The 14,514-nt window shown below is 63.5% G+C and overlaps 3 protein-coding genes across 3 annotated transcripts in view; 1 reads left to right on the top strand and 2 right to left on the bottom strand.

The window, feature by feature from the left end:
- Nucleotides 1-14,514, top strand: part of BOP1 (BOP1 ribosomal biogenesis factor) — an 87,554-nt gene that overhangs the window by 42,210 nt on the left and 30,830 nt on the right.
- The window catches only part of LOC126651578 (uncharacterized), a gene marked incomplete at its 3' end in the record, with an annotated part of 149,721 nt that overhangs the window by 134,111 nt on the left and 1,096 nt on the right, over nucleotides 1-14,514 (bottom strand). The window lies entirely within an intron of this gene.
- SCX (scleraxis bHLH transcription factor) lies at nucleotides 546-13,138 on the bottom strand. The gene is made up of 2 exons (XM_050337533.1): nucleotides 12,608-13,138; nucleotides 546-1,189 (listed from the first exon to the last, which is right to left on the bottom strand). The coding sequence occupies exons 1-2, from the start codon at nucleotides 13,136-13,138 to the stop codon at nucleotides 1,151-1,153; spliced, it is 570 nt and encodes a 189-aa protein (XP_050193490.1). The 3' UTR covers nucleotides 546-1,150.

Below are 14,514 nucleotides of genomic sequence, written 5' to 3'. Positions count from 1 at the left end.
GGAGCTCATCCCGCTCCTGCTCCCTCACCGGCCGCTCCAGGTGCTGGAGCTCAGCCTTTCCTGCCCTTTCACACCCTTGGGGTGCAGTTTTAGGAGCGCCTCGTTGCCCTGAGCCCGGGAAATTTGGGAGTGGTGGTGCCGGAGCGGCCCCGGGAAGTGCCGGGATGCGGCCTCTGGGCCTCTGTTTTCCCAGGAAATTCGGCACCTGCTTTTCCTGGAATCCCTGTTTTTTACCTGAGGTTTATTTTGTCAGGGGAAAAGGGAAAAGGGAAAGGGAAAAGGGGAAGGGAAGGGAAGGGAAGGGAAGGGAAGGAAAGGAAAGGAAAGGAAAGGAAAGGAAAGGAAAGGAAAGGAAAGGAAAGGAAAGGAAAGGAAAGGAAAGGAAAGGAAAGGAAAGGAAAGGAAAGGAAAGGAAAGGAAAGGCAAAGGGAAGGCAAAAGGGAAGGCAAAAGGAGGAATGTCCTTGACGAGTGTGACCCATATTAATTTTTAATTACACAAATTGCCCAGGCTCTCTGTTATCGCCTCAGTGACATGAAACACCAGTATGTATTGACTGACCCCAACAAGCGGCCCCCGGGACCCCGCGGGCAGGGATCGAGTGGCTCAAAGCCGGAAGGGGACGGGGACAGTGGGACGGCCCGGGGTGTCACCCGCGTGTTCCCGGGGTGGGAGCCCCGGAGCGGGTCCCGTGTCCCTCTGGCTCCCCAGGCAGCAAATCCAAGTGTCCCCGTGTCTCTCCAGGCAGCGGGTCCCGCGTCCCTCGTGTCCCTCCGGGCAGCAAATCCCGCGTCCCTTTGGCTCTCCGTGCCACGTGGAGTGTCCGTGCGTGTCCCAGCGCGGCCCTCAAAGTCCTGCCAGCCCCGTGTCCGTGTCCACCTCCTGTCCGTGGTCACCCTGGGGGCCGGGGAGCCCCGGGCTGGCTCCTTTCCCGGCCGCGGGAGAGGGGCGGGAGCGCTCCGGGTCGGTGCGTGTGGCTGTCCCTGTCCCTCGTCCTCCTTCCCGCGTGGCTGTCCCTGTCCCTCGTCCTCCTTCCCGCGTGGCTGTCCCCGTCCCTCGTCCTCCTTCCCGCGTGGCTGTCCCCGTCCCTCGTCCTCCTTCCCGCGTGGCTGTCCCCGTCCCTCGTCCCGCGCCGCTCCCGGACGATGTTTTAGCTCCGGATCGCCGTCTTCCTGTCGCGGTCTTTGCTCTGCGGGGAGGGAGAGGGCGGGTCAGGCAAACAGCGCCGGGGAGGGGGCGGTGTCACCTCCGGGGCGGTGTCACTGTCACCTCCCCGGGGGGGCAGCGGGAGATGTCCCCAAATCCCTGGATCCCTGCTCTGCTGAGCCCTTGGGAAGGGGGGAAGTCCCTGTCCCAGCTGGTTGCCCCCCTGTGACCTGTGGGGACCCGTGGTGTCCACCCCGGCACCGGGAGAGACGCCCATCGTTGTCACCACTGCTGCCACCAGCGCTGCCACCATCCCTGTCACCATCATTGCTACCCCCATAACACCACTGCCACCATCACTGTCACCATCCCTGCCACCACCACTGCTGCCACCAGCACTGCCACCCCCATAACACCACTGTCACCATCCCTGCCACCACCAGCACTGCCACCACCACTGCCACCATCATTGCTACCCCCATAACACCACTGCCACCACCACTGTCACATTCCTGCCACCACCACTGCCACCAGTACTACCACCATCATTGCTACCCCCATAACACCACTGCCACCACTGCCATTGTCCTCCATAACACCACTGCCACCACCACTGTCACATTCCTGCCACCACCACTGCCACCAGTACTACCACCATCATTGCTACCCCCATAACACCACTGCCACCACTGCCACCATCCCTGCCACCACCACCACTGTCACCATCCCTGCCACCAGCACTGCCACCAGCACTGTCACCATCCCTGCCACCACCACCACTGTCACCATCCCTGCCACCAGCACTGTCACCATCATTGCTACCCCCATAACACCACTGTCACCAGCACTGCCACCATCCCTGCCACCACCACTGCTGTCACCATCATTGCTACCCCCATAACACCACTGCCACCACCACTGTCACCATCCCTGCCACCACCAGCACTGTCACCAGCACTGACTGCCACCAGCACTGTCACCATCCCTGCCACCACCATCACTGTCACCATCCCTGCCACCACCAGCACTGTCACCATCATTGCTACCCCCATAACACCACTGCCACCAGCACTGTCACCATCCCTGCCACCACCAGCACTGCCACCAGCACTGTCACCATCCCTGCCACCACCATCACTGTCACCATCCCTGCCACCACCAGCACTGTCACCATCCCTGCCACCACCATCACTGTCACCATCCCTGCCACCACCAGCACTGTCACCATCATTGCTACCCCCATAACACCACTGCCACCAGCACTGTCACCATCCCTGCCACCATCACCACTGCCACCATCATTGCTACCCCCATAACACCACTGCCACCAGCACTGTCACCATCCCTGCCACCACCAGCACTGCCACCAGCACTGCCACCATCCCTGCCACCACCACCACTGCCACCAGCACTGCCACCAGCACTGCCACCATCCCTGCCACCAGCACTGCCACCATCCCTGCCACCAGCACTGCCACCAGCACTGCCACCAGCACTGTCACCACCATTGCTACCCCCATAACACCACTGCCACCAGCACTGTCACCATCCCTGCCACCATCACCACTGCCACCATCATTGCTACCCCCATAACACCAGTGCCACCAGCACTGTCACCATCCCTGCCACCATCATTGCTACCCCCATAACACCAGTGCCACCACCACTGTCACCATCCCTGCCACCACCAGCACTGCCACCATCCCTGCCACCAGTAGCACTGTCACCATCCCTGCCACCAGTACTGCCACCATCATTGCTACCCCCATAACACCACTGCCACCACCACTGTCACATTCCTGCCACCATCCCTGCCACCACCAGCACTGTCACCATCATTGCTACCCCCATAACACCAGTGCCACCAGCACTGTCACCATCCCTGCCACCACCAGCACCACCAGTAAGACCCCCAGCACCACCTCCTCCCCCACCCCTAAATCCACCAGCAGCACCACCAGCAGCGCCACTGCCAGCTCTACCACCATCACCACCACCACCACCCCACCAGTATCACCATCCCTAAACCCTCCAGCACCACCAGTACCACCATTACCACCACCAGTACCACCAGTACCACCACCAGTAGCACCAGTACCACCACCAGCACCACCGGCACCACCACCAGCACCGCCATTACCACCATCAGTAGCACCAGTACCACCACCAGCACCACCGGTACCACCACCAGCACCACCATTACCACCACCAGTAGCACCATTACCACCACCAGTAGCACCATTACCACCACCAGCACCACCAGTACCACCATTACCACCACCAGTAGCACCAGTACCACCACCAGCACCGCCAGTACCACCACCAGTACCGCCAGTACCACCACCAGCAGCACCATTACCACCACCAGTAGCACCATTACCACCACCAGCACCACCAGTACCACCATTACCACCACCAGTAGCACCATTACCACCACCAGCACCACCATTACCACCAGTACCACCACCAGCACCACCAGCAGCACCATTACCACCACCAGCACCACCATTACCACCATTACCACCACCAGCACCACCAGCAGCACTGTTACCACCACCACTAGCACCACCATCACCACCACCAGTAGCACCATCACCACCACCAGTAGCACCATTACCACCACCAGCACCACCATTACCACCACCAGCACCACCAGTAGCACCAGTACCACCACCATCAGCCCCCCTGCCCCAGCCAGGTGTTCCCAGCCAGTTCTGCTCCTCCTCCTCCCTCCCACCCCGATGGGCTCCGTGGCTGGCCCGGGTCCCTCCCCCGGCCCCGCAGCGGTGACAGTGGCAGTGCCAGCCCCTGGTGACAGTGACAGTGCCAGCCCCTGGTGACAGTGGCAGTGACAGTGCCAGCCCCTGGTGACAGTGGCAGTGCCAGCCCCTGGTGACAGTGACAGTGGCAGTGCCAGCCCCTGGTGACAGTGACAGTGGCAGTGACAGTGGCAGTGCCAGCCCCTGGTGACAGTGACAGTGGCAGTGCCAGCCCCTGGTGACAGTGGCAGTGCCAGCCCCTGGTGACAGTGACAGTGGCAGTGGCAGTGCCAGGCCCCTGGTGACAGTGACAGTGCCAGCCCCCTGGTGACAGTGGCAGTGCCAGCCCCTGGTGACAGTGGCAGTGCCAGCCCCCTGGTGACAGTGACAGTGCCAGGCCCCTGGTGACAGTGCCAGCCCCCTGGTGACAGTGGCAGTGGCAGTGGTAGCCCCTGGTGACAGTGACAGTGGCAGCCCCCTGGTGACAGTGACAGTGACAGTGGCAGTGCCAGCCCCTGGTGACAGTGACAGTGGCAGTGGCAGTGCCAGCCCCCTGGTGACAGTGGCAGCCCCCTGGTGACAGTGGCAGTGCCAGCCCCTGGTGGCAGTGACAGTGGTAGTGGCAGTGGCAGTAGCAGCCCCTGGTGACAGTGGCAGTGGCAGTGCCAGCCCCTGGTGACAGTGGCAGTGCCAGCCCCTGGTGACAGTGACAGTGGCAGCCCCTGGTGACAGTGGCAGTGACAGCCCCCTGGTGACAGTGCCAACCCCCTGGTGACAGTGGCAGTGGCAGTGCCAGCCCCCTGGTGACAGTGCTAGCCCCCTGGTGACAGTGGCAGTGCCAGCCCCTGGTGACAGTGACAGTGGTAGTGCCAGCCCCTGGTGACAGTGACAGTGACAGTGACAGTGCCAGCCCCCTGGTGACAGTGGCAGTGGCAGTGCCAGCCCCTGGTGACAGTGACAGTGGCAGTGCCAGCCCCTGGTGACAGTGGCAGTGCCAGCCCCTGGTGACAGTGACAGTGCCAGCCCCTGGTGACAGTGACAGTGGCAGCCCCCTGGTGACAGTGGCAGTGCCAGCCCCTGGTGACAGTGACAGTGCCAGCCCCTGGTGACAGTGGCAGTGACAGTGGCAGTGCCAGCCCCTGGTGACAGTGACAGTGGCAGCCCCTGGTGACAGTGGCAGTGACAGTGACAGTGCCAGCCCCCTGGTGACAGTGGCAGTGGCAGTGCCAGCCCCTGGTGACAGTGACAGTGGTAGTGCCAGCCCCTGGTGACAGTGACAGTGCCAGCCCCTGGTGACAGTGACAGTGCCAGCCCCTGGTGACAGTGGCAGTGCCAGCCCCTGGTGACAGTGACAGTGACAATGGCAGCCCCCAGGCTGTCCCCACAGCTGCCCCCTCAGCTGCACGTGCGGCCCCCGCTCTGCCTCCTCCTCCTTTGTTACTGGGGGGTGGGAGGGGGTAGGGAAGGGAGGGGGAGCTCAGCTCCGAAACGGGAAAATTAAATTTCCCAGATGTTCGAGGCCCCAGGAGCTCTTGTGCTGTCTGGAGAGGAAATGGGGATTCGGAAAATCCCGCCTCATATTTTTTCCCCTATCACCTTGCCTTTCCGCTGCCATTAAGCAGCGGCAGGAACGGTAAATTACGGGCTGTGGACGGCACATCCCGGGATTCCGGGGGGAGAGGGGGGGTGGCTGAGGCACCCCCCGGGCTCCTCCGGCCCGGGGCTCATCCCAGCCCAAATCGGGAGCTTTCCCCCAAACCTGCCCGTGGGATCGGATTCCGGAGGGGAACGCCGAGCCCTGGCTGTGCCCTGGGCTGGGGACGCTGCTCGGGATGGGGGGGACAGGGAATGTCCAGATCTGGATGGGGGGAACAGGGAATGTCCAGATCTGGGATGGGGGACAGGGAATGTCCAGATCTGGGATGGGGGACATGGATTGTCCAGCTCTGGGATGGGGGGACAGGGAATGTCCAGATCTGGGATGGGGGGACAGGGAATGTCCAGATCTGGGATGGGGGGGACAGGGGGTGTCCAGATCTGGGATGGGGGACAGGGAGTGTCCAGATCTGGGATGGGGGAAGGACGCAGAATCTCTGGGATGTGGGAAGGACACGGAATCTCTGGGATGTGGGAAGGACATGGAATCTCTGAGATGTGGGAAGGACACGGAATCTCTGGGATGTGGGAAGGACACGGAATCTCTGGGATGAGGGAAGGACACAGAATCTTTGGGATGTGGGAAGGACGTGGAGAAACCTCTGGTGCTCCCTGGCTCCGCTCCCACCCTGGGCCCTCCATCCATCCCACTCCCTTCCCTGGAGCTGGAGTGGTCCGGGACACCCTCTGGAAGCATTTTCCACAGGGCTCCTGAGGGTCACGGATCCTTTGGGAACAGCAGGTCGTGGAGCTGCTCCGGCCCCTGGCACAAGGCTGGGAATCTCCAACCCCTGGTGGCACCACTCTGGCTCCTCTGTGGGTATCCTGATGGATCCCAATACCCCTCTCTGGATCCCAGTGCCCCTCTGGATCCCAGTATCCCTCTGGATCCCAGTGCTCCTCTGGATCCCAATGCCCCTCTGGATCCCAATGCCCCTCTGGATCCCAATACCCCTCTGGATCCCAATATCCCCTCTGGATCCCAATGCCCCTCTGGATCCCAGTATCCCTCTGGATCCCAATGCCCCTCTGGATCCCAGTATCCCTCTGGATCCCAGTGCTCCTCTGGATCCTGATACCCCTCTGGATCCCAATGCCCCTCTGGATCCCAATGCCCCTCTGAGATCCCAATATCCCTCCATATCCTGACCCCCCTGCAGCCCCCCCTACCCTCTCAGATCCACTCCTGCCCCCAGGGATGGGCAGGGATCCGGGATCACACCGGGATTATTTCCAGCCTCCCTCAGTCCTTCCCAGCTCTGGGGGTCGGGGTGGGCAGAGGGTGCTGGGGAGGCCCTGGAGCTCTTGCACCTGCAGGATTTGCCTGGATTTGGGGTTTTTTAGGATTTGAAGAGGGCCAGGTCCCCCCAGTACAGACAGTGTGGGAACCCCCGAGCTGTGAGCGGTCCCAGCACAGTCCCAGCCCCCACAGCCACCATTTCCCAGTGGGAATGCTGAATGGGCAGCAGCCTTAAAGGAAAACCTTGGGAAGCACAACCCCCTCCGTGGGCTGGTAGGGTGGGGTGTGGGGGGAATTCCCTTTTGGGAATGGCACGAGCAGTGCCAGCCCTGTGGCCCCTGTGACAAGGGTGACACTCCTGCCACCATCCCGGGGCGTCACAGCCCGAGTTCCTCTCCCCATGGAAGGTTTCTGACCCTTCGAATTCCCTCTGGGATCAGAGCTGAGCCTTTCCCTGGCTCCCCTGTAAGTCATTTCAGAGCAGGACCTTTCCAGGGAGATGGTGCCGGGCTCGGGAAGCCCCGGGATGGGGCTGGGGGTGCTGGAGGTGAGGGGAGGTGACCCACGAGGATCCCGCTGGGAAGCCCCTTCTGCTGATCCAGCAGAGCTGGGATGAGGGGAAGGACCCTCTAGATGGGTTCCCAGAGACCTCGGATCCACCTCCCGGGCATCCTCGCTGAGCCTGGTCCACTCGTGGGAAAGCCCTGCCGCTTCCAGTGCCCCCAGTGCCTGGGGCTGGGGTGGCACTGGGGACACCCGGGCTCTGCTGCCTGGCAGGCTGGGCAGGGGAACCTGGCATTGGATCCCCCTGGCGTGGTGATTGGGATGGACACCGAGGGTCTGACACGGACACATGGGGGTGGGATGGACAGAGAGGTTGGGATGGATGGACAGACGGGGGTGGGATGGATGGACAGGGGTGGGATGGACAGACAGGGGTGGGATGGACAGACAGGGGTGGGATGGACAGACAGGGGTTGGGATGGATGGACAGGAGTGGGATGGATGACTGGGATGGACAGACAGGGTTGGGATGGACAGACAGGGGTTGGGATGGACAGAGGGGTTGGGATGGACAGACAGGGGTGGGATGGACAGACAGGGGTTGGGATGGACAGACAGGGGTTGGGATGGATGGACAGGGGTTGGGATGGACAGACAGGGTGGGATGGACAGACAAGGGGTAAGATGGACACGGTGTGGAATCCCAGGATGGTTTGGGTTGGAAGGGACCTTAAAGCCCATCCAGTCCCACCCCCTGCCCTGGGCAGGGACACCTCCCTGCTCACATCCCTGCACGTGGGCAGGAGGATGTGGGGGAGAAGTGGAGCTTTGGGGTGGGGATGGATGGGCTGGAACCCCCCCCTGGCTGTTCCAGACCGTTCATCTTCCATCACAGCCCGGCTTCTGCCTCCTCTCCCTTTCCTTCTCCCTCTGCCTGTCCCTCCTGATCAGAGGGGTTTTATTCCCTTAACACACAACAAACCCCGAGGAGTGCGGATCGGGCTGGGAAACCTCCCGAGGCACCGCCTGTCCCACCCCTCATTCCCAGGGAGGTTTGGTCCTGCAGGAAGGGACTTGGGATGGGATTTCTGGCCGGGTTATCCCTTCCACCCTCCTGGGCAGGGCCGTGCCCGTCCCGGGATTTGCTCCTGTGCTGGGAACGGGGCACAAGAGGTGATGGGAAGTTATGGAATTGAGGGGAAATTGGTGGTGAGGGGTTACAGGAATCGATACAAGAGCAGTGATGGGGGTTTTGGGAATGGGTGCAAAGGCACTGGAGGGGATTTGTTGGAATCTGTGGCTTTGAGCTGGGATGTTCTGCTTGGAGGGGGCACTTCTCCCACCTCCTTCCCTGGATTCCCACTGCCAGAGGGCAGGGCGAGGTGGGATACTGGGAAGAAATCCCTCCCTGTGAGGGTGGTGACACCCTGGGATGGGTTTCCCAGAGGATGCCCCTGGATCCCTGGGGGTGTCCAAGGCCAGGTTGGACAGGGCATGGAGCCACCTGGGATAGCAAAGGTGTCCCTGCCAATGCAAGGGGTGGAACGAGATGGTCCTTAAAATCCCTTCCAGCCCGAACCATTCCATGATCCCTCACCCCCTGGAAGAGTTTGGTGCTCAGGAAGGGCAGGGCAGGTGCTTGGTCCCTGCTTCCCGAGTGGAATAAACCCCCAGATCCCCCTTTTTGTCAACACAAACCCTCCCAACTCCTGCCCCGGCTCCGTGTCCCTCTCCAGGGACCTGGAAAGGACGTGCAGGGGGATTTACAAGGCTGGGCTTTTCCTGCTCGGGGGTCCCTGGGGCCGTCAGACCCCGCTCAGGAGCGACGGTTTTACCGTCACCACTCCTGCCTAACGAGCCTCAAATCCTTCCCAAAGACTTTCCCTCCTCCCCGGGGTTAACTGGGATCAGCTGGAGCCTGAGGGGAGTGGAGCAGGCAGGGATCACTCTGGGATCAGCCTGGGGGGATGGAGCGGGCAGGGATCACTGGGATCAGCCTGCAGGGGTCACTGGGATCAGCCTGGGGGGATGGAATGGACAGGGATCACTGGGATCAGCCTGCAGGGATCACTGGGATCAGCCTGGGGGGATGGAATGGGCAGGGATCACTGGGATCAGCCTGCAGGGATCACTGGGATCAGCCTGGGGGGATGGAGCAGGCAGGAATCATTTGGGATCAGCCTGCAGGGATCACTCGGGATCAGCCTGAGGGGATGGAGCAGGCAGGGATCACTCTGGGATCAGCCTGGGGGGATGGAATGGGCAGGGGTCACTGGGATCAGCCTGGGGGGATGGAATGGGCAGGGATCACTGGGATCAGCCTGCAGGAATGGAATGGGCAGGGATCATTTGGGATCAGCCTGGGGGATGGAATGGGCAGGGATTATTCAGGATCAGCCTGAGGGAATGGAGCAGGCAGGGATCACTGGGATCAGCCTGGGGGGATGGAGCAGGCAGGAATCATTTGGGATCAGCCTGGAGGGGATGGAATGGGCAGGGATCACTCTGGGATCAGCCTGAGGGAATGGAGCAGGCAGGAATCATTTGGGATCAGCCTGCAGGAATGGAACAGGCAGGGATCACTTGGGATCAGCCTGCAGGGATCACCCGGGATCAGCCTGAGGGAATGGAGCGGGCAGGGATCACTCAGGATCAGCCTGGGGGGATGGAATGGGCAGGCATCACTCTGGGATCAGCCTGCAGGGATCACTGGGATCAGCCTGAGGGAATGGAGCAGGCAGGAATCATTTGGGATCAGCCTGAGGGAATGGAACAGGCAGGGATCACTCAGGATCAGCCTTCAGGGATGGAACAGGCAGGGATCACTCAGGATCAGCCTGCAGGAATGGAACAGGCAGGGATCACTCAGGATCAGCCTGAGGGAATGGAGCAGGCAGGAATCACTTGGGATCAGCCTGGGAGGATGGAACAGGCAGGGATCACTTGGGATCAGCCTTCAGGGATGGAACAGGCAGGGATCACTCAGGATCAGCCTGCAGGAATGGAACAGGCAGGGATCACTCTGGTTGCCACCCCAACCCCCAACTTCTGCTCTCCTGCTCTCACCTGTGGGTCTGGGCAGCCCCCTCCTCCCAGGGGACCCCCAAGGGGGGTCTGAGGTCCCTGCTCGCTGCCTTTTGGATTTTAGGGTTTGGATGCAAGAGGAGGAAAATCCTGCTGGATTTTCCCAGTGTGTCCTACTCCACCTGCCCAGCAGAGCCCTTGGGATGCTGCTGGTGCCAGGGGGGACTGGGAGCCCCAGCGTGGGGATACTGGGAGCCCCAGTGTGGGGATACTGGGAGCCCCAGCGGGGGGATACTGGGAGCCCCAACGGGGGGATACTGGGAGCCCCAGCACGGGGATACTGGGAGCCCCAGCGTGGGGATACTGGGAGCCCCAGCGGGGGGATACTGGGAGCCCCAGCGGGGGGATACTGGGAGCCCCAGAGTGGGGATACTGGGAGCCCCAGTGTGGGGATACTGGGAGCCCCAGGGTGGGGATACTGGGAGCCCCAGGGTGGGGATACTGGGAGCCCCAGCGTGGGGATACTGGGAGCCTCAGAGTGGAGATACTGGGAGCCCCAGCACGGGGATACTGGGAGCCCTAGCGTGGGGATACTGGGAGCCTCAGCATGGGGATACTGGGAACCCTAGCGGGGATACTGGGAGCCGCAGCGTGGGGATACTGGGAGCCTCAGTGTGGGGATACTGGGAGCCCCAGCGTGGGGATACTGGGAGCCCCAGCGTGGGGATACTGGGAGCCCCAGCGGGGGGATACTGGGAGCCCCAGCGTGGGGATACTGGGAACCCCAACGTGGGGATACTGGGAGCCTCAGCGTGGGGATACTGGGAGCCCCAGCGTGGGGATACTGGGAGCCCCAGTGGGGATACTGGGAACCCCAACGTGGGGATACTGGGAGCCTCAACGGGGGGATACTGGGAGCCCCAACGGGGGGATACTGGGAGCCCCAACGGGGGGATACTGGGAGCCCCATGGTGGGGATCCTGGGAGCCCCAGCGGGGGATACTGGGAGCCCCAGCGTGGGGATACTGGGAGCCCCAGCTGTGACCAGCCCAGCTCCCAAATCCCTCTCCCGTCTCCGTTTGCTGCCTGGTCCTGCCAGAGGGGAGACCCGGGGGGGCTCTTCCCACCCTCTCACTTCCCCCCTGCCCCTGGTTTCCAGCTCCTCAATCCCTCTCCCCCCTCTCTCCCTTCCCTTCTCCCGTCCCTTCGCCTCTTTCTGGGGTTTGGAAGCAGCCTCGGGCAGCAGCTCTGGACGTGCTCAGGGGAGGCACCGGATTTTCCACAGCGGGTTTTGGACTCGCCGACGGGCTCTGGTGTCTCTCCAGCTCCAGCCGGAGCTGCTTTTCTATCCCAGTCATCCCTCCCGTCTGTCCCAGCCATCCCAGCTCCCCCCTTGCTCACACCAGTGGTGCTGTTTGAAGTGGAACTGTCTCTGTGCCCCGGCACTCACAGACCCCCCCCCTCCTGGGGACACCTGGGGGGTCCCCCCGAGAGGATTTTGGACTGGCCAGCAGGCTCTGGTGTCCCTCCAGCTCCCGCTGGAGCTGCTTTTCTCTCCCAGCCGTCCCACTCCCCCTCGCCCCCACCACTGTGATGGTATTCAAAGCAGAGCTGTCTTGGCACCCCAGCACTGCCAGATCCCCGAGCCTGGGGGTTCCCTGAGAGGATTTTGGACTGGCTGACAGACTCTGGTGTGTCTCCAGCTCCAACCAGAGCTGCTTTTCTGTCCCAGCGATCCCAGTTCCTCCTCAACTCACACCAGGGTGGTGCTGTTTAAACTGGAGCTGCCTCGGCTCCCCAGCACTCTTGGACTGCCTGGGATCTGGGGACACCTGGATGTCCCTGGAACGGATTTTGGACTCTCTGGCAGACTCTGGTGTCTCTCCAGCTCCAGCAGGAGCTGCTTTTCTATCCCAGCCATCCCGTCTGTCCCAGTTATCCCGTCTGTCCCGTCCATCCCGCTCCCCCTGGGCTCACACCGGTGTCACGCTATTAAATAAGAGGAGCTGTCTTGGTGTCCCTGCACTGCCAGACCCCCATGCCTGGGGGAGTCCCCTGAGAGGATTTTGGACTGGCTGACAGACTTTGGTGTCCCTCCAGCTCCAACCAGAGCTGCTTTTCTCTCCCGGTCCCCCCGCTCCCCATCGGCTCACACCGCTGTGACAATGCCGTTTAAACTGGACCCGTCTGGGCAGCACTGCCAGGACCCCCCCACACCCCCATCCCTGGGGGAACACCTCCCGCACCCTCCCCACTCCCCCCTTCCCCCCCAACTCACCAGCTTCCTCTGGTTGCTGAGGCAGAAAGTGCAGATCTGTTTGGGCTGGGAGCTGTCGGGGTCCCTGGCCGGGGGGCTCCCGCCGCCGCCGCCGCCGTGCGGGTAGAAGTTGGGGGTGTTGTGGCAGGGCTGCCCGTCGCCGCACGCCTCGCCCACCAGCAGCACGTTGCCCAGGTGGGAGATGTAGCTGGAGGCGAGGCGCAGGGTCTCGATCTTGGAGAGCTTCCTGTCGGCGGGCTCGGTGGGGATGAGGGTGCGCAGCGCGGTGAAGGCGGTGTTGACGCTGTTGGTGCGGTCTCGCTCCCGCGCGTTCGCCGTGTGTCGCTGCCGCGGCTCCCGCGACAGCCGCGCCGGCTTCTTCGCCCCGCCGCGCCGCTTGCCCGCCTTCAGCGCGTAGCCCTCGGCGTCCAGGTGGAAGGGCTTCTCGTCGGAGCCCGAGCTCTCGCTGCCGTTCTCCTCGTCCTCGGACAGCATGCTGATCTCGGGGTACAGGTAGCGGCTGGGCGCCGAGCGCAGCATGGCGAACGACATGGTGAGGTGAGGGGGCCGCCCGCCCGCCTCAGCTCCGCCCGCTCATTGCCGCTTCCCCGGCGGGCTCGGGGGGTCCTGGGTGCTGCACTCGGGGGGTCCTGGGTGCTGTGCTCGGGGGGTCCTGGGTGCTGCGCTCGGGGGGTCCTGGGTACCGCGCTCGGGGGGTCCTGGGTGCTGCGCTCGGGGGGTCCTGGGTGCTGCGCTCGGGGGGTCCTGGGTGCTGCGCTCAGGGGGTCCCACCGGCTCGGGGGGTCCTGGGCGCTGCGCTCGGGGTCCTCTCCGGCCCGGAGGATCCTGGGCGCTGTGCTCGGGGTCCCTCCAGCTCAGGGGGTCCTGGGCGCTCGCGGGTCCCTCCGGCCGGGTCCTGGATGCTGTGCTCGGGGATCCTGGCGCTGCGCTCGGGGGTCCTGGATGCTGCGCTCGGGGGGTCCTGGCTACCGCGCTGGGGGTCGTGGGCGCTGCTCCGGGGTCCCTGCCGGCTCTGGGATCCTGGGCGCTGCGCTGGGGTCGTGGGCGCTGCTCGGGGTCCCTCCGCTCGGGGTCCTGGCGCTGCGCTCGGGGGTCCCACCGGCTCGGGGTCCTGCGCTGCGCTGCGCTCGGGGTCCTGCGGGCTCGGGGTCCTGCCGGCTCGGGGTCCTGCGGCGCCGCTCGGGGGTCCCGCCGGCTCAGGGAGGGGGTTTTACGGCCCCGCGGGCAGCGCCGGCTCCGCGCCGCCCTCCCCGCTCCCCGCGCACACGGGCATGGTCCGCGCCGAGCCTGGCACGGCCGGCTTTTATAGCGGCGGAGCCGGGTTTTTATAGGGTTTTTATAAGGCGGCACCGGTCAGCCAGGCCCCTCCTCCGGCTCGAGGGGAGCCCCAGGCTCAGCCTACCTGAGCTCACCCTCCGGAGGGGATTTAACTCTTCCGGGCTCGGCCAGGCCCGCGGGTCCCGCCGAGCTCCTGCCAAACTGCGCCGTCTGCCCCCGCCGCTTTCCGCTCTTCCCCTTTTCCGTTTGTCTCCTCTCGCCCCAAAGCTGCTTTTCCCCCTAAATCCGTGTCCCGATCCCGGTCTGGGCTTGGCAGGGGGTGCTGGGGCTCAGCCCGGCACGCTTGGCACTGTCCTGGCATGGCCTGGGTGCTGGGGGGGGGGCTCCTGGGGGTCCCTGGACCCCCCTCGGGGAGCTGAGGGAGGAGGTTGGTCCTGCAGCATTCCCCTTTTCCGTGGTGCTCCCGGCCCCAGGCCGGCACCTGCATCCCAAAACCAGCGCGTTGTCCCAGTGGGAATGACAGTGGGATCCCCTGGGGGGTCCCTGGGGGCTCCCAGAGGACCCCCCCGTGCTGGGGTGGGGCTGGTGGCCGTGTCCCTCCCCTGAGCCTGTTCCCGTGGGATTCCTGG

Source organism: Myiozetetes cayanensis, unplaced genomic scaffold, assembly GCF_022539395.1.
Source record: "Myiozetetes cayanensis isolate MyiCay16 unplaced genomic scaffold, myiCay2020 scf68, whole genome shotgun sequence".
Classification (NCBI taxonomy): Eukaryota; Metazoa; Chordata; class Aves; order Passeriformes; family Tyrannidae; genus Myiozetetes; species Myiozetetes cayanensis.
Note: the sequence above shows the minus strand (reverse complement) of the source record. Positions and strands in the feature narration are given on the sequence as shown.

What these genes read in the sequence shown, in the direction of transcription:
- SCX (XM_050337533.1), bottom strand. Translation starts at nt 13,138, where the DNA reads ATGTCGTTCGCCATGCTGCGCTCGGCGCCCAGCCGCTACCTGTACCCC. An exon ending in TCAGCAACCAGAGGAAGCTG is followed by an intron (nt 1,190 to 12,607) that starts GTGAGTTGGGGG and finishes CCCTCCCCGCAG; the next exon opens with AGCAAAGACCGCGACAGGAA.